General features: G+C 42.9%; 1 protein-coding gene across 6 annotated transcripts in view; it reads right to left on the reverse strand.

Moving 5' to 3' along the window:
• Positions 1-25,255, reverse strand: part of MTHFD1L (methylenetetrahydrofolate dehydrogenase (NADP+ dependent) 1 like) — a 162,006-nt gene that overhangs the window by 124,692 nt on the left and 12,059 nt on the right. For all 6 annotated transcript variants that reach the window (XR_009453358.1, XR_009453359.1, XM_059700019.1 and 3 more), the window contains exons 6-10: positions 24,565-24,665; positions 21,670-21,806; positions 9,918-10,029; positions 2,457-2,548; positions 1,510-1,607 (exon numbers count right to left, since the gene is read on the reverse strand). Coding sequence is in view for 4 of the 6 variants with exons in the window: in XM_059700019.1 (XP_059556002.1) it covers positions 1,510-1,607; positions 2,457-2,548; positions 9,918-10,029; positions 21,670-21,806; positions 24,565-24,665 (540 nt within the window). In the remaining 2 variants the exon portion in view is untranslated. The remainder of the gene's footprint in view (positions 1-1,509; positions 1,608-2,456; positions 2,549-9,917; positions 10,030-21,669; positions 21,807-24,564; positions 24,666-25,255) is intronic.

Consider the following 25,255-nt stretch of genomic DNA (forward strand, 5'->3'; position numbering starts at 1 on the left):
CTCACTGCCATGCTCCTGCTTCATTATTCTTCCCAGGCAACCCCCTCTCTCTTTCCCCACTTTTACTCTCTCTCTCTCTTTCCTGCCACAATATCCTAAATCGAAGAGCCCTCTCTTGGAAAATGTCCAAGGTTTTCTCTTTTCCCTAGCTAAAGAGTGGTAGTGACATCATTTTGATTTTCTTAGTGATTTATAAACTAGTCAGCCTGCCTTTCTTTCCCCAGTGGCGCTAGAAGTCAAATTCGGTTAAGCAATGAAAGCACTTTTCCCCCCAAGGACAATTTATTTTGATGTAAGCAAAGATTGTGGCACAGAATCTGGTGGAGCCCATCTCAAATATTTACTCACTTACTCTTAAAAAGTAAGGTCCTATAACGACGTAAGTAACTTGAAAAGTATTTTATGAAACAGATTCCAGAACTACGGGGATAATATTATGAAAAACAACATTCCTTGGGATTTATGTATTAATGAACACAGAAGATGACTAAGATGTTTAGTCTATTTCAGGGGTGGAAGCCTGGCCTGGAGGGTTTCACCAGCCTGAAATAGGGGCGTAATCGAACGAACCAGTGTTCAGGAACGGCCCAGGGAAACAGGTCAACTCTACAACGCAACTGGTTACCCAGTGAAAACTCAGTCATAACCACTGACACTGTTTCCCAACAGTGGCGATGGGATCACCTGGGGAAGTGCTGGCATTGTGTCGGCCTCTGATGAAAGGGGCGGGCGGGGCCAACTCACTGAGTGGGGGGCAGCCACAGAGGAAGCACTATGAGGCTGGAGAGAGCACTCCTCTGGCTCAGTCAGACACCTTATCTAACTATGCTAACAACGCTGAGACTGTTCTCCAGCTTGCATTTCCAAATTCATAGAGAGTATGCAGCTTACACTTTGTCAAAGCCCGCTCCGAAGGAAACATCTGCCGGGGCCAGCCCAGAGCGACCCGTGGGACAGTGGATCCTCCCACATACGCTGGACACTCCCACCCGGACTGGTGTTTGGCCGGGTTGACCATTTACCCCCCGAGTGGAAACCTACACGGCCCTCAAAACCAGACGACGTATGTTGGGTATTTCTAACATTAAAAGAATATTCCAATTATTACATGACTGTGTTTGGTCAAATCTAAGGCACCATTATTTTATGGACAATTAAGAAAAAAACCCCACTGCCGTTTAATTCAGGATATACATTAGTGAGAGGAAGGTACATACTGATTTCAGAAATGAAAAAAACCCACCATATATTAGAAATGATAGGAGCTCCAGTGGCGCAATCGGTTAGCGCGCGGTACTTATAAGAAATGATAGGATATGGTAAACATGTTCATTATTATTTAATTTAGAAGTACTTAAACGATAAGAAAAAATAGCGTGGCGATCTGACTAGAGAAAATGATCTCCCATTGAGGGCACGACACCACCAGGCATGCCCGCTCAGTGGGTCACTGTGGAGACCTAAGGCACTCTGATGAGCTGACATCAGTAAAAACAAACCACCGGGTACCTGGGTACTGGGGAGAGCGGCTGAAGTTTCAAGCAGTGAAGTCTCCAGCGCGTGTACTGCTGTTCACGAAGCCATCTCCTTCCACTGCTAACCATGTTCTTCAGAAGGGACGGGAAGGAAAGCATGTTAGAAATGTAAATGCTGACGGGGCATGGTGTGAACTGTGCAAACACTGCTCCGGGGTAGCATGCCAGGAAATGATTACCAAATTGCACAACGACTCGAGTGGCTATCAGGAATACTTTCATTCTCATGCAATTAAATTTGTAGGCTTTTCTTAAAAAGGAAAATATAAGATATGTGTACTACTAAAATAGTTTAAGTGTTCACTAAGGCATCAAGTGCATAGATTAAATTTATAGAGTGGATTCTTCATCTCCATTAGAAGTGAAAAAATGAGGAAAACAGGAGAATATATGCACAATCAGGCTGGATGCCTACCTTCCAAAATTTGCAAGAGCACCCTAGCCCGTTTGGCACAATGGATACAGCATCAGCCTGCGGACTTAAGAGTCCCAGGTTCAATTCCAGTCAAGGGCACATGCCTGGGTTGCGGGCTAGATCCCCAGTAGGGGGTGTGCAGGAGGCAGCCAATCGATGATTCTCTCTCATCGTTGATGTTTCTCTCCCTCTCTAGTATCACTAAAAATATACTTAAAAAAAATTTGCAACATTTCAAGTATAACCCTTCTACAGTTGATATAACAGTAAGCAAATTATTAAATTATTAAATAGTAACACACACAGAGAAATAAAATTAAAGTACGCAGGTGTGCAAAGTGCTTAATACTCCATCTTTTCACACACACAAAAAAATAGTAAAATATTAATCACTATTAATCAAAGCTCCAAACTCAAAATTCTACTTTTCCCTCCTGTGGTTGGCACTAGAAAGATTATAAAAAGCAAACACACATGGAAAAATGCTTTAGCTGCATCGAACACACCTGGATCCGCAGAGCTGCAGCAAGGAGACTCACGTCATTTTCCGCAATGGGACCACTGAAGGGTACACCCGGAGAGCCAGAGCCAAGCTTCCCTGTGAAACACGTTAGGGGGGGGAAAGACTTTCAGCATATCGTCATTTATATCCGAGGGCTCCTTGTAAAAAGCCGGCGCAGTGAATGACACTCTCACCTTCACCCGAGTGAGTTAGAGCGCCATGGCAGGTACGACTCTAGGTAGGTCACCAGTCCCTGGCACCATCCTGGGCCACAGACTCTAGAGTTGGACTGGATTAAAACTTGCCTCTACCTCCTACCAGCAACTGTGACTTTGACCCTGTTCATTGATGTGGGTAATATCTACCTCATAGAATTTTGTGAGAACTGCGTGTGATATGGTAGGTACAGTGCTTGGCATATGGTGTGTATGTTTAAACAATACGTATAAAATAAAAGCAATTTCACACATTGAATACAAAGTATAAGTAGGGGGACTGAACTCCCACAGGATAAAGCCAGCCAGAGGGTTATGTGAAAGATCAGGCTTTCTCTGATCATTACAAAATTCCCTGTCCTAACAGTGATGTGACCAATTTCCCATCGAAACTGAGACATTTTAGAATATTCATTTGGGGGATTACCTGGTTTTCAAAATAGAAAGGCACTTATAAGAATTCTACTTTTCCCTCCTGTGGTTGGCACTTGAAAGATTATAAAAAGCAAACACACATGTAAAAATGCTTCAGCTACACCCTCCCTTAGAGAAGAGACGTGTTTCTAATAGCAACTCTTCTGAACTAAGAAATGCTTCCTCTCTTTTTTGGCTACTACACTTTGAAATTATCCATTTTGCTGACAGTCCTTCGCAAGAGAGAGCACCAAACACTTCAGGGTAAGTGTTCTGTGATGTCCTATTGTCAGATGTGTTCAGGGTGTTGGAAAATCATGTCCCTAAGGTATGGTTTAAGGATAAGCAACACTTCAGTTTTATAAGTCATGTTCAGGCAAAAGCCAAGAGTCTAGAGAATGAGAGAGATTTGTTTTGCTTTGTTTGCATCACTAGAGATCTCATCGGAAGGTCTTGTCCAACACTACAGAAAAGAATTATGCTTTCCTCATTCTTACCTCTATCCTTAAATGATGGGAACACAGGGAAAAAGCTACATTCTAGGAACGGGTATCAATTTAGATATGTATGTTCCCAGAACAGAATCACAAATACCCCTGTGAATAAAGGACATTTTGCCTATGGAATTACACAGTGAATAATTCCTCCCGTAATCTCAACCACTGCCTTCCATGCAACAGAATTGGCTAACATAAAAAGGATGTTAAAACAACACAAAATATACATGTATTTTAAATCTTAGGAGAATCTCATAGGAACCAGTATTTCCCTTTTTGAAGGAAGTTATCTGAGTTTCAGTAATACTTTTATATCATACTGTTTTCTTTTCCTCCTACCACTATAGTCATTCCAATAAAATTAAGTGTAATGCCTTTTTAGTGGAAAAATACAAGATGGTTATCTCAAGGTGACAAGATCAAAAGTTACTGTCGCTTTCTTCTGTGCTACTTGTTACTTCACAAAATTTCTAACACGAACAACTTTCTTTTGTAGTACGATCGATGCATCTTAAAACTAACTTAAAAATTCTGAATCCAGAGAATTCGAAGCAATTAAGATGGTAACTTGACAAATTAGGAATACATCCTTAATAAATTTCATCTGAAGAGAACGGGGAAAGGAAAATTATCTCAACTCCTGCCTGTACGGAGGGCAGCCCCACCCAGAGGGCTGTCTACACTGGCCTGTGAGTCCAGCCCGTGTCCCATCCCAAACCAAATGGGTCTTTTCACTTCCACTAAACACTCCCCATTCACTCATGGCTCCTCCAGGGACAAGTCAATGAATCACTTTAAAAGACAGCCTTTAATTTATAATCTATACTAAGAAAAGGATAATATGCTAATTAGACCGGATAGACCAGATGTCTTCCAGACATCATTCCGGAGGTACTTCCTGACAAAGCCAGGGCCTGGGTGAAGCCGCCTGGGATCCCAGGTGCCTGCGGCCGGCCGGGCAAAGCCAGCACAGGTCCCAGTTGCCTGCGACTGGCCAGAGGGAGGGAAGCCCGGGTCTCGGTTGCCTGTGGCCGCCCGGAGGAGGAAAGCCTGGATCCCAAGTGTGGGGGATGAGTCAGAGGCTGTTAGGAGCGATCAGGAAGACAGGCGAGCAGTTAGGGGCAATCAGGCAGGCAGGCAGAGTGGTTAGGGGCAATCAGGAAGGCAGGCAGAGGCAGTTAGGGGTGATCAGGCAGGCAGGCGAGCAGTTAGGGGTGATCAGGCAGGCAGGCAGAGGGGTTAGGGGCAATGAGGCAGGCAGGCAGGCGAGCAGTTAGGAGCCAGTGGTCCCAGATTGCAAGAGGGATTTCCTGGATTGTGAGAGGGTGCAGGCCGGGCTGAGGGACTCCCCCCACCCCCCACCCGTTGCATGAATTTCATGCACCGGCCTCTAGTTTGTATTATAATAACCAAACTTTCCATGATAAGAAAATTTAAGGCTAAAGTGTTACAGTACTTTCCCTGGAAATCAGAACAGGCCTTTTCTGACAGGAGCTATTTTGAGGCCACTTGGGAATGTTGCCATAATAAATGAGTGGGAGGGGCCATGGGCATTCTGCAGTCTCCCTGCCATCTCGGTCACATGGAAACGCTTCAGCTTATTTTGCAATCTGGCCGAGGGCACCCTTCTTATAAAACATGTGCTGCATAAACCCACAGACTGAATTCTAAATATTTTCTCCTCCTCCCAGGAGAACAAGTCACCAAAAAACTTATGTGAAAGTTTGAAAATAGAAAGAGCTAAAAATTACAAATTAGTAAAGATGAACTTTTCAAAAAAAAATGATTAGCTTTTAAGTGAAATATATCAACTTAAGTTAATGTATTAAGTTAAAAACATTAACAGTAAAAGGCAATAAAGAAAATTTCTGTACAATTTTTGTGACTATGCTCAAGAATTTCTCACTTAAAACACCTGAACTACTCTATCAAATAACTTGTGTTACTATTTTTAAAAAGAATACAATGTAAGAATCTTCAAAAAAAGGGTTAAAAAAAATAGTATTAATTATATAAGCAGCCCTTTTGAAATCACTGAAACCAAATTAAGAAAAAATTGATACAGACTTGTTTATTCTAAATGACTGAGACTTTTAAAAAAATAAAAGAAAAGCATTAAATAATATATTGCATTAAGAACTAATTAAATTTTGAAATAAAAAAACAACTGGCAAAAATATATCTCAGGGATAGATCCAAAACATCTAGAATTTCCTTTAAAAAAAAGAAAGAAAGAAAAAGAAAAAATTAAAGAAAATGGTGATACAATGGATTTTAGAATTAAAGTTCAAAAGTCATAAGCACACATTCCAACTCTAATAGGATAATGATTAAAATACACACATGCCCTATTTCTCTAAAGCTGCGTTCTTACATCCTCAGAACCTCACTGAAACTCTTCCTTCCTTGTGCTTGATTTCTCACATGTAAACTTTCATTCCGCTGATGTGAGTTATTTTGTGTGCTGGTGTGACAACAACGAAATGGAGTGAGAAAGTGGGCCGTTTACTGGCAGCTCCCATGAAAGAGGCCTGGCCCATGAGGAGGCATCTCATTCCCTCCTCCCCTATTCCACACTAACAACAGTTATGTTTGCTTAACATGATGCCATAAACTATTCTGACCCAACTTTATGAAAACACAAAGTTGCTGTTTTCATACTGTTCTCTGGGCCCAAGACATACACCCGTTTCTTCTTTGTCTCGTTTGGTACATCAGGAAACAAGCCCTAATATTGGGGTACAAATGGTCTTGCTTTAGCAAGCATAGCACTACAAAATCACAGCCCACTTCTTTCATAGTCTGAAATAATTTTTTTAATAAAAATATATCCACATATCCTTAAAACTAGGAAACTGAACATTGCCATGTCCCTGTTGTTGTTTTTTTCTTTATAAAAATTAATGTTGATTGATTTCAGAGAGGAAGGGAGAGGGAGAGAGAGAGATAGAAACATCAACGATGAAAGAGAATCATTGATCAACTGCCTCCTGCACACCCCCACCAGGAGCCGAGCCCGCAACCTGGGCATGTGCCCTGACCAGGAACTGTGACCTCCTGGTTCATAGGTCGATGCTCAACCATTAAGCCATGCCGGCTGGACCCTGTTTTAAATCTAAACAGAGTCAAGCCATAGAAGAGCGAACAGATCCAACAAAGTAGGTGTAATTGTTTTCTGAACACTGCTTCTAGGATATCAACCATCAGGAAAACGTCTCCAGAGATCAGATATTCAATAAAATGCCTCTACTGAAGTACCTCATCGTAAATCACCATACCCAATCTAATTTTACAGAGAGGGAGAGAGTAGGGAAACCTTGTACCATTAAGATAAACATAAAAACTTCATTAAAAACCCTGCCTTCAGTCAATCACAAGTTTATTAAAAATTCTTTTGTTCTTGAGTTTAAATAAAAGCATTTTTCCTTTTAATAATAATTGAAAAAGTCTATTCATTTTTTTTTCAAAGGGGAAAGATTATATAAAAGGGGGTCTTCCACCAATTTACTACTCATAGATTAAATTTTCATACTACTCAAAGTTGTTAAAATGAAAACTTTGACTACTGAGGAATGCATGCTATTGTAAACAGTACAGACTGGAAAATGTTCATCTATTTCATCCTCACAGTGTTTTTCTTTTTTTTAAAATATATTTTATTGATTTTTTACAGAGAAGATGGGAGAGGGATAGAGAGTTAGAAACATCAATCAGCTGCCTCTTGCACACCCCCTACTGGAGATGTGCCCGCAACCAAGGTACATGCCCTTGATCGGAATCGAACCTGGGACCCTTCAGTCCACAGGCCAACACTCTATCTACTGAGACAAACCCGTTAGGGCCGCACAGTGTTTTTCATCTTTGACTCGGCCCTGCCAGTCCTGCTTCTAGGTGGGAGACAAATTCAAGGAAATGTCTCTGAATCTACAGCTAACTTAAAACTGCAATCGAAGTGCAATTCTGAGCTGAGCCCACATTCATTCACTCATCCAGCACTCAGTATTAACTGAGCACTTACAATGTGTCAGGCACTATTCTGGACTCTGGGCATGCAAAAACAATAAGAAAACTACTACTGAACCAGATAAATGAAGGTCCTAAAAAGAAATTTATTAATAAGGCAAAGTTTCACCAATAAAATATGTCACCTGCATAAAATCATGGGTCTCAAAGGGATTACAAAAGAACATGGAGGGAGCCTGGCCAGTGTTTCTCAGTGGTTGAGCATCGACCTATGAACCAAGAGATCATGGTTCGATTCCCAGTCAGGGTACATGACTGGGAATTGGGTTGTGGGCTAGATCCCTCAGTGTGGGGCATGCAGAAGGCAGCCAATCAATGATGCTCTCTCATCCTTGAAGTTTTTATCTCTTTCTCCCTCTCCCTTCCTCTCTGAAATAAATAAAAATATATTTTTAAAAAAGGGAGAGAGAATATGGAAGTAGATGGAAGTAGACTCTCCTTCAATGCTTTTCATATCATATTATTTTCTTTTCATTCTGTATATCCCATAATTTAGACAAAATTATGAAAATATTGCCCTAAATATATAAACTCTAATAAAAAAACTGCAAGTAAATATTATACAAAGAAACATTCATTTTAAAAAGTAATGTCATAACTGACTTTCCAACAAGGATTCTGAGGAGAGGGGCAAATCTGCTCCATCTACCATTTTATGGGCCATGTATTTATTTTTTCAGGGGAAAAAAGTTATATCCAGAGACTACAGTTATTTCAAAGAAGTTATTTAGAAGATCCCTTCTGTTTGCTAAAAAAAAAAAAAAAAAAAAAAAAAAAAAAAAAAGCCATAAATCCCAATTCACATTGTAGTGCACCTAATAGCTGCCTTCATCTATGTGCTCTTCACCCAAGAGCTGAGTACACAAGCATTCTGGGAAATTCCTGAGCATCGATTTCCCTTGCCCTCCCCAATCCACCCCACCCTCTTCAGCCTAAGGCAGTGGTCAGCAAACTCATTAGTCAACAGAGCCAAATATCAACAGTACAACGATTGAAATTTCTTTTGAGAGCCAAATGTTTTAAACTTAAACTATATAGGTAGGTGCATTGTTATTTACTTAATTAGGGTCCTCCTAAGGCTTAGGAAGAGCCACACTCAAGGGGCCAAAGAGCCGCACGGGCCTAGGGGGTTTTTAATCTGAGTGTTTAATTCTGAGAGGAGCCACATTTCCTGTAGGGGAAGATCCAATATTTCTCTTTGAAGAAAGAGTTATATGAATGTCAATAATGCTTTTCATATCATATATTTTCTTTTCATTCTATATGTCCCATAAAATTACGTTGAATGCTTTTTGAATGACAATATGTAAAATGGTTGTCGAGGTGACTGGGTCAGAAGTTATTTTTATTTTCTCCTGGATACCATTCTCTAAGGCTTCAAGACCAAGAACCCCAGTGTGGTACTGGCAAGATGGGAGAGGGGACTTTGGCCCAAGTTCCGACCAGCTCTTGAGAAAAACAGCGCTGTCCTCCAGGCCCTCAGGAGAGTCCCTCGCTTCATGCTGAGATTTGGAGGCCACAGGTAGCAAGGAAGGAGGGTTCCTTCGCCTCCCTTTGCCAGTATCTCTGCATCTACATGTCACTCAGGGACTTGAGGCGGGCTGAGTGTGGCCCAGAGCTTTTATTTCTCTGAGTGAGAGAAGGGCACCTCCTGTGGGCCTGCGCCTACTGCCACCTGGCTGGGTGCCCTGGTGCTGGCACAGCTTGAGCTGCCCTAACCGTGGGCCTGGTGTGACCCGGCATTCCTGGATGCCTTGGTGAAACACCATCAAATATCAATCCTGACACCACCCCCGTTTGTAATGGGGACTTTCACACTGCTCTGAGGTGCCTCTAGGGGGTTCATTGCAGGGAAACCTGGGAGACACGAGGGCTGGTCTCCATTTTCCATCCGTCCTGGCCACTGTTTTCATGTTGAGGTTTGGCTGAGATTTGTTTGGAAGGAAGGATTCTGGTGCTTTTTAAAAGACCGCGGAAACCACGATCTCTAGCTGACCTCACACACGTACAAATTATCTGCGTTAGGCCACAGCTGACTGACTTGGCTGCTTGATGCTGGAGGCCGGCAGGGGAGGAGGCGGAGGCGGAGGCAGCCACCGCACTTGGCCTCTTGGCTTCTCTTTGGCGGACAATGTGGTTCCCGTATCAGTAACCCAAAAGGTGGGCACGTCAACACTGTTTCCTCTCCTGTGCACGCAGACTGACAATGACCAGCAAACATCTCGGGAACATACTCTTTTGAATAAGGTTAACGTGCTTTGTAACAATCACACCTATTTTTTATCAGCAGCCCGGCACCTATTTTAACACACTTACCTGATAGCAAGTCATGGGAACAGTTGAGAACAATCGTTTCTGGTTGTATCCAAGAAAGGGGAACGTCTTCTGGCTTGGGCGAGCCTAAGACCACAATGTCAGCCTCTTGAAGCTGGAAAAAGAAAAACACCACACAGGGTTCAATCTGTTGAATAAAGACATGCCGAGCGATCAATGTCAAATGCTTTGAACGTAATAGGCCATCGCAGTTCCCGAGTTTTGCTCCACAAAGATGACCCGGACAGAGTCATGGACTGACTGACTAATGCAGCTCATGTTGGTTAGTACTGAGAATGTGTTTATCATATCCTGAAGGAAAAGGAGACCAACACTTTCTCCAGGGTCGTCACTCCAGCGTATGTATTATCGCCATTTACGTGTTTTCACTGCTCACTGCAACATCAAGAAAGGGCGAGGCCAAAGAAAACTACGATGGAAGGCGGAGACGGAAGGGGCGCCGGGGTGGGCGGCACCCTGAGTCACACAGCGGCTTAGGAGAAACATAGGGGTTGCTGTACTGAGGCCACTTGAAGATGTGACCAGAGCAGGGGGCCTCCGGCCTGTACAATTGAACCATCAAAATTAGAGCCAAGTGGAACTTGTATTAGATGTATGGAAGGATGTTCAAAAGCTTGAGAAAGGATCTCCTTTTCCTTGAGGCCTTGGTTAGTCTCGTGAAAAACTTTTGTTTTGGTTTTTTTTTTTAAAGAAAAAGGAAAGAATGAAACCACTACTACAGAACACATTTATGATGTCGGTTCTGTTTGAATTCTGCCAACACAGTGCTGGAGGAATGTGTCTGGTAGGAAGGTCACGTCTAGAGGTGGGATAAGCAGGTGGCTCTGAGCTCAACCAAAGAGTGACCACCTGTCCCCGCACCAAGGAAGCAACCGAGGATCTGAAATTGGATCTGTATGTGGAGGGACAGAGAAGAAGGAATCTTAGATCCTTGGGGGGAAATGGCTAAACCTGCACATGTCCACTCGGTGCTGCCAATATCTCACTGAATACCCCAAATATGTGAGGGCGGCGTTCCTATACCCATTTGGTAGATAAGGAAACTGAGGCTCAGCAAGTGTAAGTATCCCCACTATACGTCTTGTTTAGAGTCCTCTGTGAGGTAGAAAGAGAGGGACGCTGCCTGCCCTCTGCTTTCCAGACTCAATGCTCTGCCACCACCATCCCCCAACCACCCGGTCAACAACCGTGCTCCACACACCCTCCTCCACTCTCAGCTTGGACAGGCTGATCCCTGACAATCTCGACAGAGAACTAAGCCAGCTCCTCAACCTGAGAGTCTGTAACACCTTCTGGGCAAGAGACCTTGTCAGCTGGAGTCTCTTTGGCCTCTTGGGACCAGAGACAGCAGTGAGGGGAAGCAAACCATGACAGTCCTACTTGGCTTATGAACAAAATGGCCAAGATCCAGGGCAGCTCCCAGCTCCCGACACAGGAGAAGCACAGTAACAATGAAAACGCATGTCTTTTCAAAGAGCCAATAAAGCCCAGATCAATTTGATCATGCAAATAGGACCAAGTGAATTAACATTCACTGAGCAACACTAATGAGGCAAACAGTGCTTGTGCTTTCCAGTCTCGTACTTCATTAAGGCACAGGAAGAAGAATGAATTCACTGAAATGGTTCTCGGCGAATTGAGTGCATGAATCACATTAAAAAGACAAGTCCCTGCTGAAACAACCATTCTCTCCTCATGCTCCATGGCCGCAACGCTGCAAGACGAAATCAAGATGTTTAAAGCCAACACTACCAACAATCTGGTGTGTTCATGCCACACGTGCTCTCTACAGATAGATCTGAAAAGCAGCCAGACTTTCGGGCGATGTTATATTTCGGGGAAAAGGTGTTCTTACAGAAGGAGGATGTCACATCTGAATAAGAAAATACACCTCTTCCTTTACCTGCACCAGGGCAGACATTCAACTACAGTGAGTCTCAAGAGAAACACAAAGGTTCCATGCTGTTGAAAAGGACCCACAGATAAGAAACACCATTTTTGCTCTATTTTCATGCACAATAGCAGCAAAAACAGAAAACGTTAAAACATCTCTAAACAGTTAACATGTACAAGACTGAAACGTTCGTTTTGGAAAAAGCCAAGGATCACAGGTTCACACAAGTCCCCTAAGAACACTTCGTTTCCTACACGTGGTGTCTTCGATACAACCTGTTCTTTTCATTACCTATAAATCTCGGCAATCTCATCCGACCCCTGGACTCCGGACCCAAACTCAGCGCTGCCATGGGCTGTGCTAAGCAGCAGCTGGGGACACCCGGTCCCACAGAGAAAGGACAAAACCCCCTCCCTTAGCAATGATCACATCATAGCTGCTAATTCTTTCTGGAAGGGACAAGTGCTAGATGCTTACATCAATAAATAACCCCCCCCAAGGACCAGGGGAGATTTTAATGAGCTAAAATTCAAGGAGAATTATCGTCGCGCTGGCAGTTCCTACTTTCCTCCTCCCCCGTGGGGAAGACCCTGGCCAGGGCCTGGCTTGAAACTTTACCTCATAACAAAATATTGCTTTCTCTGCTGAGAATTGAGTAGAAGCAGCTTAAAGAGAACGCCCACTCCCCAGGCATTAGACCAAATGTTAAAACAATAGCAAGACGCAGCTATGCAGACATTTAACGCGGAGCATATGGGAGCCTAGGGGCGGGCCGGAGGGTTTAGATAACATGAAATATGTTTTTCTTTAACTCACTGATTTTGAAGGGGGGTGGAGGGGTGAGTGTCAGAACATGGATAGGGAGGAAAGATGTGATTTGCAGTCATAAGGAACATCATAATTTTGCAATTAGCCAACAAAATGCATTTTAGAATTTAAACTATAGAAAGTACAGCCTCACCCTCCTCGGCTAGAAGACAGAATTAGCCTTCTGCTACCGATGTGTTTCAAAAGGGTGCATTTGAAAATCTATGGTGTGAGGATTGCACATACTGTATACCAGAACCTGGGATGGGTTTAAAAAAAAAAAAGGGATGAGAGATATTTTTGAAGAATTGTGGTTTATAGTGCCTGGGACTAGGAAAGCTGTCTCTATACTCTTCCAAAGTTATCAGCAGAGTTCAGTAAATAAAGTTCAAAATGAAGGCCAGCACTTAAAAAAAAAATCAACAGCAGGTGTTCTCTCCAGCCAAGACTGGGTTCTACAACCACTCACTCAGGAAGGTGTAGACCCAGGCTTCTTCCGTGGACACACTCCTTCACCTGCCATTCTAGCGGGCCACGTGGGGCAGACACTGAGGCCGCCGAGGACTTAAAAATAAAGTCCTGCCTCAGCGGTCAGAGCTGCAGCTTTAAGATGGAGCGGGCAGGGCAGACCTTTGGTCAGGAAAAGAAACGAATAAACGCTCAGTTCCCACTTCTCTTGCCCACACAGGCTGGAAAGTCCGTTTCACTGGTATTTAACGTCTGGGCAGACACCGGCATTCTGGATCAGGCCCTGTGTGTCGGCTGGGAGGGCTCCCACGGGAAGGAGGTGGCCCTCACTTGTTCTTTCACTTTCAATGAACCGGGACACAGGGTGGTTTGTGTGAGCCCCTTTAGGATTCCTTCACTATCTTGTGGCACAGTCCTAAAAAATTAGGTGTTTTTCTTTTTTAATGAAATGTCACTTTTTCCCCAGTAAGTGCCAAATTTCCAAATTTGCTGCCCTTTTCTTGGTAACCGACAAGCAGCAGTCAGACGGTTGCCCTTACACCATCAGACATGTTTTAGGAAGACTGCTCTGGAAGCCGGGTGGGGAATGGGTTTGGGGAGGTGGGGGGGGGGGGGGTTGTTGGGGAAGCGCAATACTGAAATATGAAAGAGGAAACGGACTGGAGCTGGGGATGGTCAGGAAGGAGGGGGACACAGGTTGGGATCCCTCAAAATACAGATGTAGTGAAAACCAGCAGCTTGGATAAGAGCTCCGAGGGACACAGGAAGGATGGAAGAAAGGGGGTTAAAGGACATCCTGGGGAGGACTCCCCTTCAATGGTAAGTGAAGAGGAACAAATGATGGCTGTGGTTTGGCCCAGGCTCAGAGGAAAGGGTGTGGTTGACAGGTCTGAGAGAGGCCCAATGGCCACGCAAGCTAAAAGCACAAAAACCCATTTCTGACCATTAGGAATTCGTCAGTGACTGCACGACAGAAATGGGCACTGGCAACCGCGCCGGGGAAACCGTTGCCATTTGAGTGGACTGTGTTCCCCGCAAATGAAGATTTCATTCGGGCAGAGTTTCCATGAGCAGAGACCCTGTTTCTACATAAATTATTCTCACTTAGAATGTTTAATTCTTTGAGTTAAATGAACTTCTAGTATAGGATTATTGCTTTGTACCTACGGACCCTTAGCCACAATTCCCTGAAATTTAAGCACACTATCAAAAAAATGTTAAAATAGCTGCGGAAATATTTTAAAATAGGAATGTCAAACCACTTCATTCAGATGTTGCAATAGTTTGGCAAGATACGAGAATGACAATTTCAGCAAAAGCTAATTCCCCCAACTCATGCTCAGCAAGTGATCTCATCCTGGGAGAATTTTCCTTTCAGGAATTGGGTATGTTTCTTTTTTCCACTCTCCTCCGTGATCAGTAGAACAGATTATTGGCCTCTAAAATTAAGACCTACCTTATGGTTATTTCATAAATCAGAAGGACTACAAGCCAAGTGGACAGCGAGGGATTATGATTAGAGCATTTATCTACCAAATTTCCCCCCCAAGGCTAATAAATGACCTTCCTTTTTCTAAATGTTCCTAAATTCACCTCTTACATCACCATTCAACATATTTACTGCTCAGTGTCTGAGAAGAGAATATCAGAGATATTCTCTGGTGTCTAAAATGATAGGAAAGACAGCTAATCCCTCTTCCAGTGACCTTCACACTCACCTAAGTTATAACAGATGATAAAAGGGAAATGCAACCTCCAATCTAGTAATGGATATACTTTGAATCATGCATCAAAAATAATTCCCTTCCTCACACCCTAGGACATAAAAAAGCCAGGCTGAGAGACAAAGACCCTACGTGTGCATGTATTTTGAGGGGGAACCTCATCAGACAAAGACTCAGAACCATGGAGCACAAGAATGAAGAACTGCCCACGTGACAGTTCCCAGAGCAACAAGCAGCAAGCCACGTGTCAGAGGCAGACAGCCCTCGCAATTTGCATTTATGCTACTAACTACGGGCTTCAAAGTCTACGACCCCTGAAGTTAATGCAAACCGAGGTGGCTGTGGGAAGTTAGCTTGGCATTTCCCAACACATTTATGCTCTCCGATTCTGAACCTTGGATCCCACATTGAGATTTCTGCATTCCACTTCCTGTAGCTCTTGCGGCCTCCGTTACCTTCTCTGACAAGTGGTGGTGTGAATTAAGTCAGGCACTGCTCAGGCAGGAGCAGCAGTGGAAAGGACAAGAGCTGACACCAAAGGCACCAAAGGCCTTGAATACTATTCAAAACTCATCCAAGAGAGCGCAGGGCCTACATGACTCAGGTCACCTGGTCACACAACACGGAGGAACCTTGGTATTGACTCGGCACAAGATCTGTGGCGTCCCGGGGTCAGGGGCCATTCCCCCCAGGCCAACAGCAATGAGGCTGTCCTGACCAGGGGGCACCCCCTTCCCCGCCCTGCCCCAGTAAGGTGGCCGCTTCCCCTGAGGAGTGAGCCTGGAGGGGTGGTGACAAACCCAGGCCTCAGCCTAGTTCAGCTTCCTCCTCTTAAAGGGGTGTCTGTGGGATTATGAACTGTTGGCATAAAACAACGGCAAACTCAACACAAGTCTAATGTCTTGGGTCTTGGTCTCTCCGATATTCCCCATCCAAGCTGTCAGGGACTTCAGGGTTTTAAACATTAGTGATTAGACCTCATGCAATTACCTGGAATAAGAGCTGACATGGGGCAGTGACTAAAAACACAGGTGACAGTGCCACCTCCATCAGTTTAAATTGGTAGATATTTAGAGTCTCTTTACTTCTCGGAGCCTCGGTTTTCTCACCTGTGATATGAGGAGAATGAGACTCCTGCCTAACAGGATGACTGTTCAGAATCAGTGAGAAAATTTACGGAAAGGATAGTACGTGGTTCACAGTAACCACTCACCTGATTAATGTTAGCCACCATTGTTGCCCTTACAATATGTTACTAGCTTACTAGTAAGTGTAACCTCTCCTGTTAAAAAAGTTATCCTGCTCATCAGAAACCTGAAAGGCCAGAAGACAGTGGAATGACGTAGTGCTGGAAGGAAAAAAATCTGTCAACTGAGAATTCTATATCCAGCGAAACGGTACTTCAAATATACAAGGAAGAAATTAATTCATTTGCATATTAATAAAAGCGAAGGGAGGGCACTATCACTAGACTTGCCCTATAAGAAGTGTGAACTGGATTCCTTCAGCTTGAAATGAAAGGACACTAGACAGTAACTCCAAGCCATATGAAGAAAAAGAGATCTCCAGGAAAGCCACTATTATAGTATTTTTGGTTTATAATTACACTTTTTATTACCTACAGGATTTAAAAGACAAATGCATTAACAATTATAAACATATTTAAAAAAAAAGATTTGTCATGTAACTCACTAATCTAGTCCAGTTTAATACCTAGGGTTTTTTTCTTCCCTATCTTTTTTTTTAAATATATTTTTATTGATTTCAGAGAGGAAGGGAGGAGGAGAGAGATAGAAACATCAATGATAAGAGAATGACTGATGGGCTGTCTCCTGCACGCCCCCTACTGGGGATGGAGCCCACAACCCAGGCATGTGCCTTTGACCAGAATCAAACCCGGCAGCCTTCGGTCCCCAGGCTAACGCTCTATCCACTGAGCCAAACCAGCTAGGGTTTTCTTTCCTATCTTGAAAAAGCAGTTATTCTTTTTACAAGATTTCCTATGTATAATACAAATATATTTAGAATTTTCCAATTCATTCTAAAGTCTTTTTTAAGCTATGCTACGTTCTGAATTTAAACTGGGAATGACTTTGTGATAATTTAGCTTTGCTCAAAAAAAAAAAAAGACACTCAGACTCTTCAAATGTGAAAGACCTGTACTTTTCTGTACTTTTTCTTTCTTCTGTTAGTTGTAGTTTTGAGGGTCTCTGTGCTCAGAAAGAGGAGAAACGAGAGCCTCAGAGAAAAACAAGACTATTCTCTTATTTCTAGATTATTTCTTATACACGCAGCTGGAAGTGACGTGACTCGTCACAGCTGGAGGCCTTCGCATCGTGGTCCAGCTGTGTCTAACACAGACGGAGAAGCGGCTCTCAGTTAGGGGCGCGAGCAGGCCCTGCTCACACAGAGCCTGAGTCCCTGACACCCTCTTCCCTGGAGCGGGGACCACTCTGCCTCCGAAGGACTAAATGTGGAACAGTCTCTCACCTCGGGTTGCTTTTGGCATCAGGGTGAACAACTGAGAATTCTCATTAGGGTGAGGAAGAGGATATCTGCAAATCTAGGACAATTCTCCGTGAGCGGTGGCGCTGTCCCGGCCTCACGCTGGGGGCACTCCACTCCAGGGGCCTGGAAAGCTGGGTGTGGGGCTGGAGGAAGGAGGCTACTCCTTAGACCTCTGCAAAGGCACCACGGCCGGTGCTCTGCTCACTGACACCTGATAACCCACAGCGTGGGGCTCATGTGGACCAAAGCCTCGACATGCTTCCCCTCCCCGACCATCAATGCACAACGCACCTCACAGCTCAGACGCAAATCAGGAAACAGTCTTAATTTTCAAGGATACACTCAGATGGGCATAAGCTCTAAAGCTATCAAATACAGAAATCTACTGTTTTCTGTAGAACTCTTAAAGACAAATTTCGATTCCTCACACTCATGCTCCATGAAGATTTTACGTGTAACTGGTATCCAAAGAATAGCCTCAGATTTAGGCAGGCTGGTAGACAAAGGATCCGTTTCTATATAACGAACGCGATGTAATTGTCCCTCAAAACGGTAGGACCTGGAAGGAAACAGAAACCCCCAGCAGACATGATCTGAAATAAGTGGTTTGCTTATTTAATAAGAGGAGCAGAGGAATCTTGGGAAGGCAGAGGGACCAGAGGGGAAGCTGGGCATGGCCGAAGCTGAGCTCTCTCTCTCTCTTTCTCGCTCTCTCTCTCTCTCTCTCTCTCTCTCTCTGAGCTCTCTCTCTCTCTTTCTCGCTCTCTCTCTCTCTCTCTGTTTTGCTTTGGTTTCGTTACCTTGGCTTCCACAGACTGTGGGAAACCTCACAGACAGAGCGCCTCTCTCCTTCCCCCAGCCACGCAGAGGAAGCACGGGTATCCCTTCCAAGGAGGGAGGGGTCCTGGATCCGCTGGGGTTTATCTCCGTAGGATTTGATGGACCCACCTGCCTTTCTACGTCGCGGATCAATGACACATCTGCATGGTGAAACTTGCCAGTGGCTTTCCTGACTCACCGTCACAGCAGCCAAGCTGCTGATGTGAGTGTGAGTCGGGGCCAAGGGCTGTGCTGAGCAAGCTTACACAATTCCTGAGTTATCCCAGCAGCCCTATGAGGTAGGGAGTGTCACGGTCCCAGTTCTACACACGGGGAGATGAGTTCACCGAAGTCTAGCAACAGCTAAGGCGTGAACCCAGAACTGTCTGCCACCAATGCCCGTGTTCTACTGCTTACCGAGGACACGCGTGCTGTGCCCGACTCCAAACCTTCGAAGGTCCTACAGTTCTGAGGAGCAATTACATCTACATGACATGGGTAGAGCGGGCTGATTACTCGAAGGTCATCCCAAACTGGAAAGGCTGTATGGTGCTTAGGAGGTGGTAGATAGGACTGCAGTGTTACACCACCACCCCGAGCCAGAAACCCTCCATGCTCTTGGCATTGGAAATCCCCAACCAGAGAGCCAATAGGGATTCTTGTTCCATGCCAGGTAAGCAGGTAAGAAATGCTTTTCAAAGGTAATTTCCTTCGATCTAGCCGCTATAAGCCTTTTCTTTCCCTAACACATCACGGCTGATACTGAGAAGCTAAATGGACAAGAATCTTAAAATGCACCATTATTCATTGTTGATGAACTTAGAAGACAAAACTCCCAACCTGTTGTTACATTTACGCCTTCGATTTTTTTTCACCGTGATGTTTTTCCCAGGATGTGACAAGACTAGACACAGCCTGTCCCACCTGGGTGCCCCAGGACGCTAACCCGCGCCTCGTTGTTCTTTGTACCACAGTAACTGCCACCCTTTGACTATGGTCGGTACAGGGCCCACTGACCCTCTGAAACAAGGCCCAGCAATGTATAGGAACGGTGAAAAGTCAAAGGTCAGGCAGAAGCACGGAGACACAGCGGTGGGCAGGTATGTGGCTGGTGACGTGCTAAGCCCCAGCATGAAAAATGGGAAGACACAGGCTTTATCTTGCAGTAGAATGGGAGCCTGTCACAAGTAAGCAGCCAGGTAGAGGGGGCCAAACACCCGACACCAAATACACTTCAAAGACAAGCTGGGGAGCCCTGAACCTTTCTTTCCATCTTTTTCACTGCAAAGATGAAGCAATAAAACGAGTGACAGTATGCAGGCTCTCAGATTACAGTGGTGCTGTTATAAGTACCAAGGACTTAGAAAACAACATGTGTGTGCGACATGAGCTAATAGAGAGAACCTTCTTAGATTTATGAAAACAGAAATGTAACCCGATTTCTAGGTTCTCTAGAGAGTAAAGCTACTTAATCGTTCTCAAAGTTAGAATGAGATGTATCCCAGAGAAGTCGGGTGATTTATTTCCATAATAAAAAAAGTACTTTAAAAGATGTCTTTGTTTTTCAACAATACAGATACAACTAGCAAAAGTATCTGTGACAGCTGTGAAAACATTCAATTGCCAATGAAGGCATTTTTCTCCCTTTCGCCGCAGCTGTTCAGTTCAGGGCAAGGTTTATTTTCCTCTTCCACTAAGCTTCCAAATCAAAAATCCGGGGCTCTCAGTTACAAAACACTGCCCGTGAATTTTCTTGAATAGGCTGCCATCATGTGGCGACCACTAAAAAGACACCGTGGTTTGAGTTTCATTACAAGATCCAATTCCTGAGCCGTCTTAAAACAAGAATTCAGCGGATTTGATCCACTTGCTACTCAAATATGGTCAGTCTCAGACGAGACACCAGCGTTCCCTGGGCGGGACTCCAACTTGCTTGTTTTCATTCTCATACAGCAACATGAGGACCCTGTACTTTTAGACTTTGTTCTGTGCTAATTTATTGTACTTAATGAGCTTTTAACTTGAATTTGCTTGCTATCTGTGAAATGCACTGTAATTTTTTAAAATTAAAAAATGTATGAACTATTTGAGACATGAAACTGAAATAATAATAATATTACACACCTGGACACCCCACCCATTGCCCAGTTTAAGAAAAAAGACGCGACCAATACAAGCGAAGGTTCCCAGGTCTCCTTACCATCCACAGCCACATTTTTGTCCCTTAAAAATGGTTTTCCTAATTGGGTTCATACTTCCCACCCATTTCTTCACACTTTCACTCTCTAAGTATGTGGTCCTAAAAATATATACCAGGTAACATTGCTTTTAGACCTTACATAAGTGGCGTTCGTGAAATGAAATAGATCTTTCTTGCTTATTTTTCAGTGAATGCTGTTTTTAAAAGTTCTTCCATTTTGATATTCTTTCAAAATCGTCATTTTGGTCCTTGTACTTCCATATACATTTTAGAATCAGCTTGTCAAATTCCACAAAACAATATTATGCCAGGATTTTGATTCAACTTTATAAATTACTTTGGGGAGAATTAGTATTTTGATGATAGTGAATCTTCTTATCCATGCTTTTATTTGGGTCTTCTTAATGAATCTCATCAAAATTATATGATTTCTTTCAAAAGGTCAGAAATAAATTTTGTTAAATATATTCCCAAGTACCTTATATTCTCATTACTATTAGAAATTGTATTTTTTTTGTAATTTTCTAACTGGGTGTACTATTTAGAAATGCAATTGTGTTTTGCAAGTTCATTTTAAATCCAAGAACCCAGCTGAACTCTTATTAATTCTCATCGTTTTTAATAGACAACCATATCATCTAGGACTAAAGACAGTTGAGTATCTTCCTTTCCAATCATTAAAAATTTTCTTCCTTTCTTTATATTACAACTTGTCTAGGAATTCCTATATACTGTTAATTAGGAATACTGATAACAGGTACCCTTTGTCTTTCCTACTTTTAAAAGAAATAGTCTCTAATATTTCACTATGAAACGAGGTACTTGCTCTAACTTTTTATAGATGTTTTAACGAATTAAGGAATTCCTTTACATTCCTAGCCTAAGAGGTTCTCTAGAAAAATTTCATAAAGGATACTAGATTTTATCAAATGACTTTTCTTCACTTACTATGGTGAGATTAGTTTTTAATCTGATGATGTAGTGAATTACAGTAATAGATTTTCTGACGTTAAATGACCTTTGTTCGTTCCTAACATTGCTCCAGTTCTCTCTCTTTTTGTCTTGATTATTTTGGCTAATGGTGAATCTATTTTTTCTAGACTTTTCCAAGAACCAACTTTTGGCTCTGTTGATAATCTCTCCTATATATTTGTTTTCTGTTTCATTAATCTATGCTCTTTACTGTTTTCATTCTTTGAGATTTCCTGCTGCTCCTTCTCCAACTTCTTAAATACGTAGCCTGTCCATTCTCGGCCCCTCTGCTTTTCCAGTACAAGCATTGAAAGTTATGTTTCTCACAGGTCTGGTGCTTACCTTGCTTTGAAGCTGAGGTGTTTTCCACGGGGAGCTCATCGTCATGGACCCTTTTCTCTGGAACAGGCATTGTAGGGTGGCTTCCAGAGACCCATGGGCTCCTACTACCAAGATCTTCTTTCCATCTAAGCTGACACCTGCCCAACGAATGGAAATCAGTCTTACAACCCAAACATCAGAGCATTCCCACCATACAGCTTTAACAGGAGGCACAACAGCCTTTTAAAACTAGCTCCTCTGAGCACCAGCCTACGATGACAAAGCCATAATTTACTCTTTCTTTGCAAATTCGATGGTAGAGTGGCCATGAATCATCACCCTGATAATCCAAAGGTTGAAAAACCACTGTCTATATGAATTATCTCAGAGATTTGAGCTTAATGGCTAACTTCCTACAGGTCAGAGGTCACCAACCTTTCAGACCTCACGGACCACCAGTGGTCCACGGACCACCAGTTGGCGATCGCTGCTCCAAAGGTTTCTTTAAACCAGCGGTCGCCAACCTTTTGTACCTCACGGACCACTGGTTGGCAATTGCTGCTAGAGGTGTATCTTTTTTTATTTTTATTTTTAAATTAAATCTTTATTGTTCAGATTATTACATTTGTTCCTCTTTTTTCCCCCCATAACTCCCCTCCACCCAGTTCCCACCCCACCCTCCGCCCTAACTCCCCACCGTCCTCATCCATAGGTGCCCGATTTTTGTCCAGTCTCTTCCCGAATCTCCCACACCCCTTTCCCCCCCCAAGAATAGTCAGTCCATTCCCTTTCTATGTCCCTGATTCTATTATAATCACCAGTTCATTCTGCTCATCAGATTACTTATTCATTTGATTCTTAGATTCACTTGTTGATAGATGCATATTTGTTGTTCATAATTTGTATCTTTACCTTTTTCTTCTTCTTCCTCTTCTTAAAGGATACCTTTCAGCATTTCATATAATCCTGGTTTGGTGGTGATGAACTCCTTTAGCTTTTCCTTATCTGTGAAGCTCTTTATCTGACCTTCAATTCTGAACGATAGCTTTGCTGGATAAAGTAATCTTGGTTGTAGGTTCTTGGTATTCATCACTTTGAATATTTCTTGCCACTCCCTTCTGGCCTGCAAAGTTTCTGTTGAGAAATCAGCTGACAGTCGTATGGGTATTCCCTTGTAGGTAACTGAGTTTCTTTCTCTTGCTGTTTTTAAGATTCTCTCTTTGTCTTTTGCTCTTGGCATTTTATTTTTTTATTTTTTTTAAAATGTATTTTATTGATTTTTTACAGAGAGGAAGGGAGAGAGATAGTTAGAAACATCGATGAGAGAGAAACATCGATCAGCTGCCTCCTGCACATCTCCTACTGGAGATATGCCCGCAACCCAGGTACATGCCCTTGACCGGAATCGAACCTGGGACCTTTCAGTCCGCGGGCTGACGCTCTATCCACTGAGCCAAACCGGTTTCGGTGCTCTTGGCATTTTAATTATGATGTGTCTTGGTGTGGTCCTCTTTGGATTCCTTTTGTTTGGGGTTCTCTGCGCTTCCTGGATTTGTAAGCCTATTTCTTTCGCCAGGTCGGGGAAGTTTTCTGTCATTATTTCTTCAAATAGGTTTTCAATATCTTGCTCTCTCTCATCTTCTGGCACCCCTATAATTCGGATGTTGGTACGCTTGAAGCTGTCCCAGAGGCTCCTTACACTATCTTTGTATTTTCGGGTTCTTTTTTCATTTTGCTTTTCCGGTTGGGTGTTTTTTGCTTCTTCGCATTTCAAATCTTTGACTTGATTCTTGCGCTCCTCTGGTCTGCTGTTGGGAGTCTGTATAATATTCTTTATTTCAGTCAGTGTATGCTTAATTTCTAGTTGGTTCTTTATCACAACATCGAGGGTCTCATTAAAGTTCTTGAGGATCTCACTATATTTATCAGCGGTCTCACCAGTCTTTTCGAAGGCCTTACTAAGTTTATCGGCGGCTTCTAGACAGTTCTTGAGAGACCTTAAAAGTGTGGTTTTGAACTCTATATCCTCCATTTCTGTCATTTTTGTCCTGTTTCTTTGTCTCCGCATTTTTTATGCTTTCTTGGTGCTCCCCCTTGTGGTCTTTGTTCGCAGTTTTGTTGTAGTTAGGCCTTGATTGTTGTAGGTGATACTGGGGGGGATTTGACCTCCAGGCCAACTGGCTGTGAGAATCAGCTGTGTCTAGAGGTGTATCTTGAAAGTTATTCTTCTAATTGAACTTTGTTATTTACTTTGGAATTTTTGTTTGATTGTTGATTGTTCAGGTGAGAGGGAGGGACATGTGCCTCTTTTTCACTCAAGTTGTATTAGAGAAAATTTTAGTTAGCAAGTCCTTAAATATATGAAACACCAGCAATAATTTACTCATTAAATTTAATAACCAAGAAAAAGAAATTATTCATTTCTATGTCACTGACATAAAAGTGCCAGATCAAGGGGAGAATGATGGAAATTAAATACTGATTACTCAGAGATATTGCTCACTGATAAGTCCCAATCTAGGTTTTATATCCTAAACTATATCTAACAGCTTTCTCATTTAAGTTTTATATATAAGTCTTATATAGAAATTCATACTGACAGACTTAAGAAGATAAAACTTGAGACATTTTTCATTATGGCTATTTTGATTGTTTTCATGAGAGAAGTTGAGAATTTGTTTAAAACTGGTTATTTTTACTGACTTCTCTTTTAAATTGCAACACAATCGTATCAGAAAAATCTTCTGTAGTCACTCATATCTCTCAAAAGATGATATAAATAAGCTGACAGTGAATTATCACACTTCCATTTTTCGATTAGGATCTTGACATTCTAGAAACAAATCCTTACTAAAATATAAGGCTTATAAATACCAATAAATAGAAAACAGCAGCATTTCTGCAGGAGCATCATACCTGATTTTTCAAGAAGTTCAATTACAGCTCTGGCCACAGGTGAAATAAAACATTCATGGGCATCCCCACGGACCAACTTCCCCAGGTTTACGTCTGTTACTCTGAAACCAAAAATAAGGCAACCAGCAGTCAAAACTCATTATCTGTAACTTGCAGGGATGAATCCACAATAACACCCAAGTCAGTAATGAATAGGTAGATATATTAAATAGTTAAATGTAAATTAAAGAGCGGGAGGAATAAAAGCCACCAGGTTCTTAGAGTAGCCCCTCAGGCTATTGGTCCCTATGAGTCGGGATGACCTTGGGTGTTCTGATTCTGCCCTACAAAAGGACAAGTATGTTTTCTAAAGTACAGTGGGGCCTCGACTTACGAGTGTCCCTACTAACGAGTTTTTCGAGATACGAGCCGTCTCTCGGCCCATTTCTTGCTTTGAGTTGCGAGCTAAAATTCGGGTTACGAGCCAGCTTCAGATACCCCACCGCTAGTTGGCGCAGCGAACGTCACAGTGAACGCCACAACATCAGCCCAGCATCACGTGTCTCACTCGTTCACTTTAATGATTTGACATACGAGTAATTTTGAGTTACGAGCTCGGTCACGGAACGAATTAAACTGGTAAGTCACGGCCCCACTGTATGTAACTTTCTTACACAGAATTTAAGAAGCCCTCAAACTCTCAAAATACTAT

The sequence above is a fragment of the Myotis daubentonii genome, chromosome 6 (assembly GCF_963259705.1).
Source record: "Myotis daubentonii chromosome 6, mMyoDau2.1, whole genome shotgun sequence".
NCBI lineage: Eukaryota > Metazoa > Chordata > Mammalia > Chiroptera > Vespertilionidae > Myotis > Myotis daubentonii.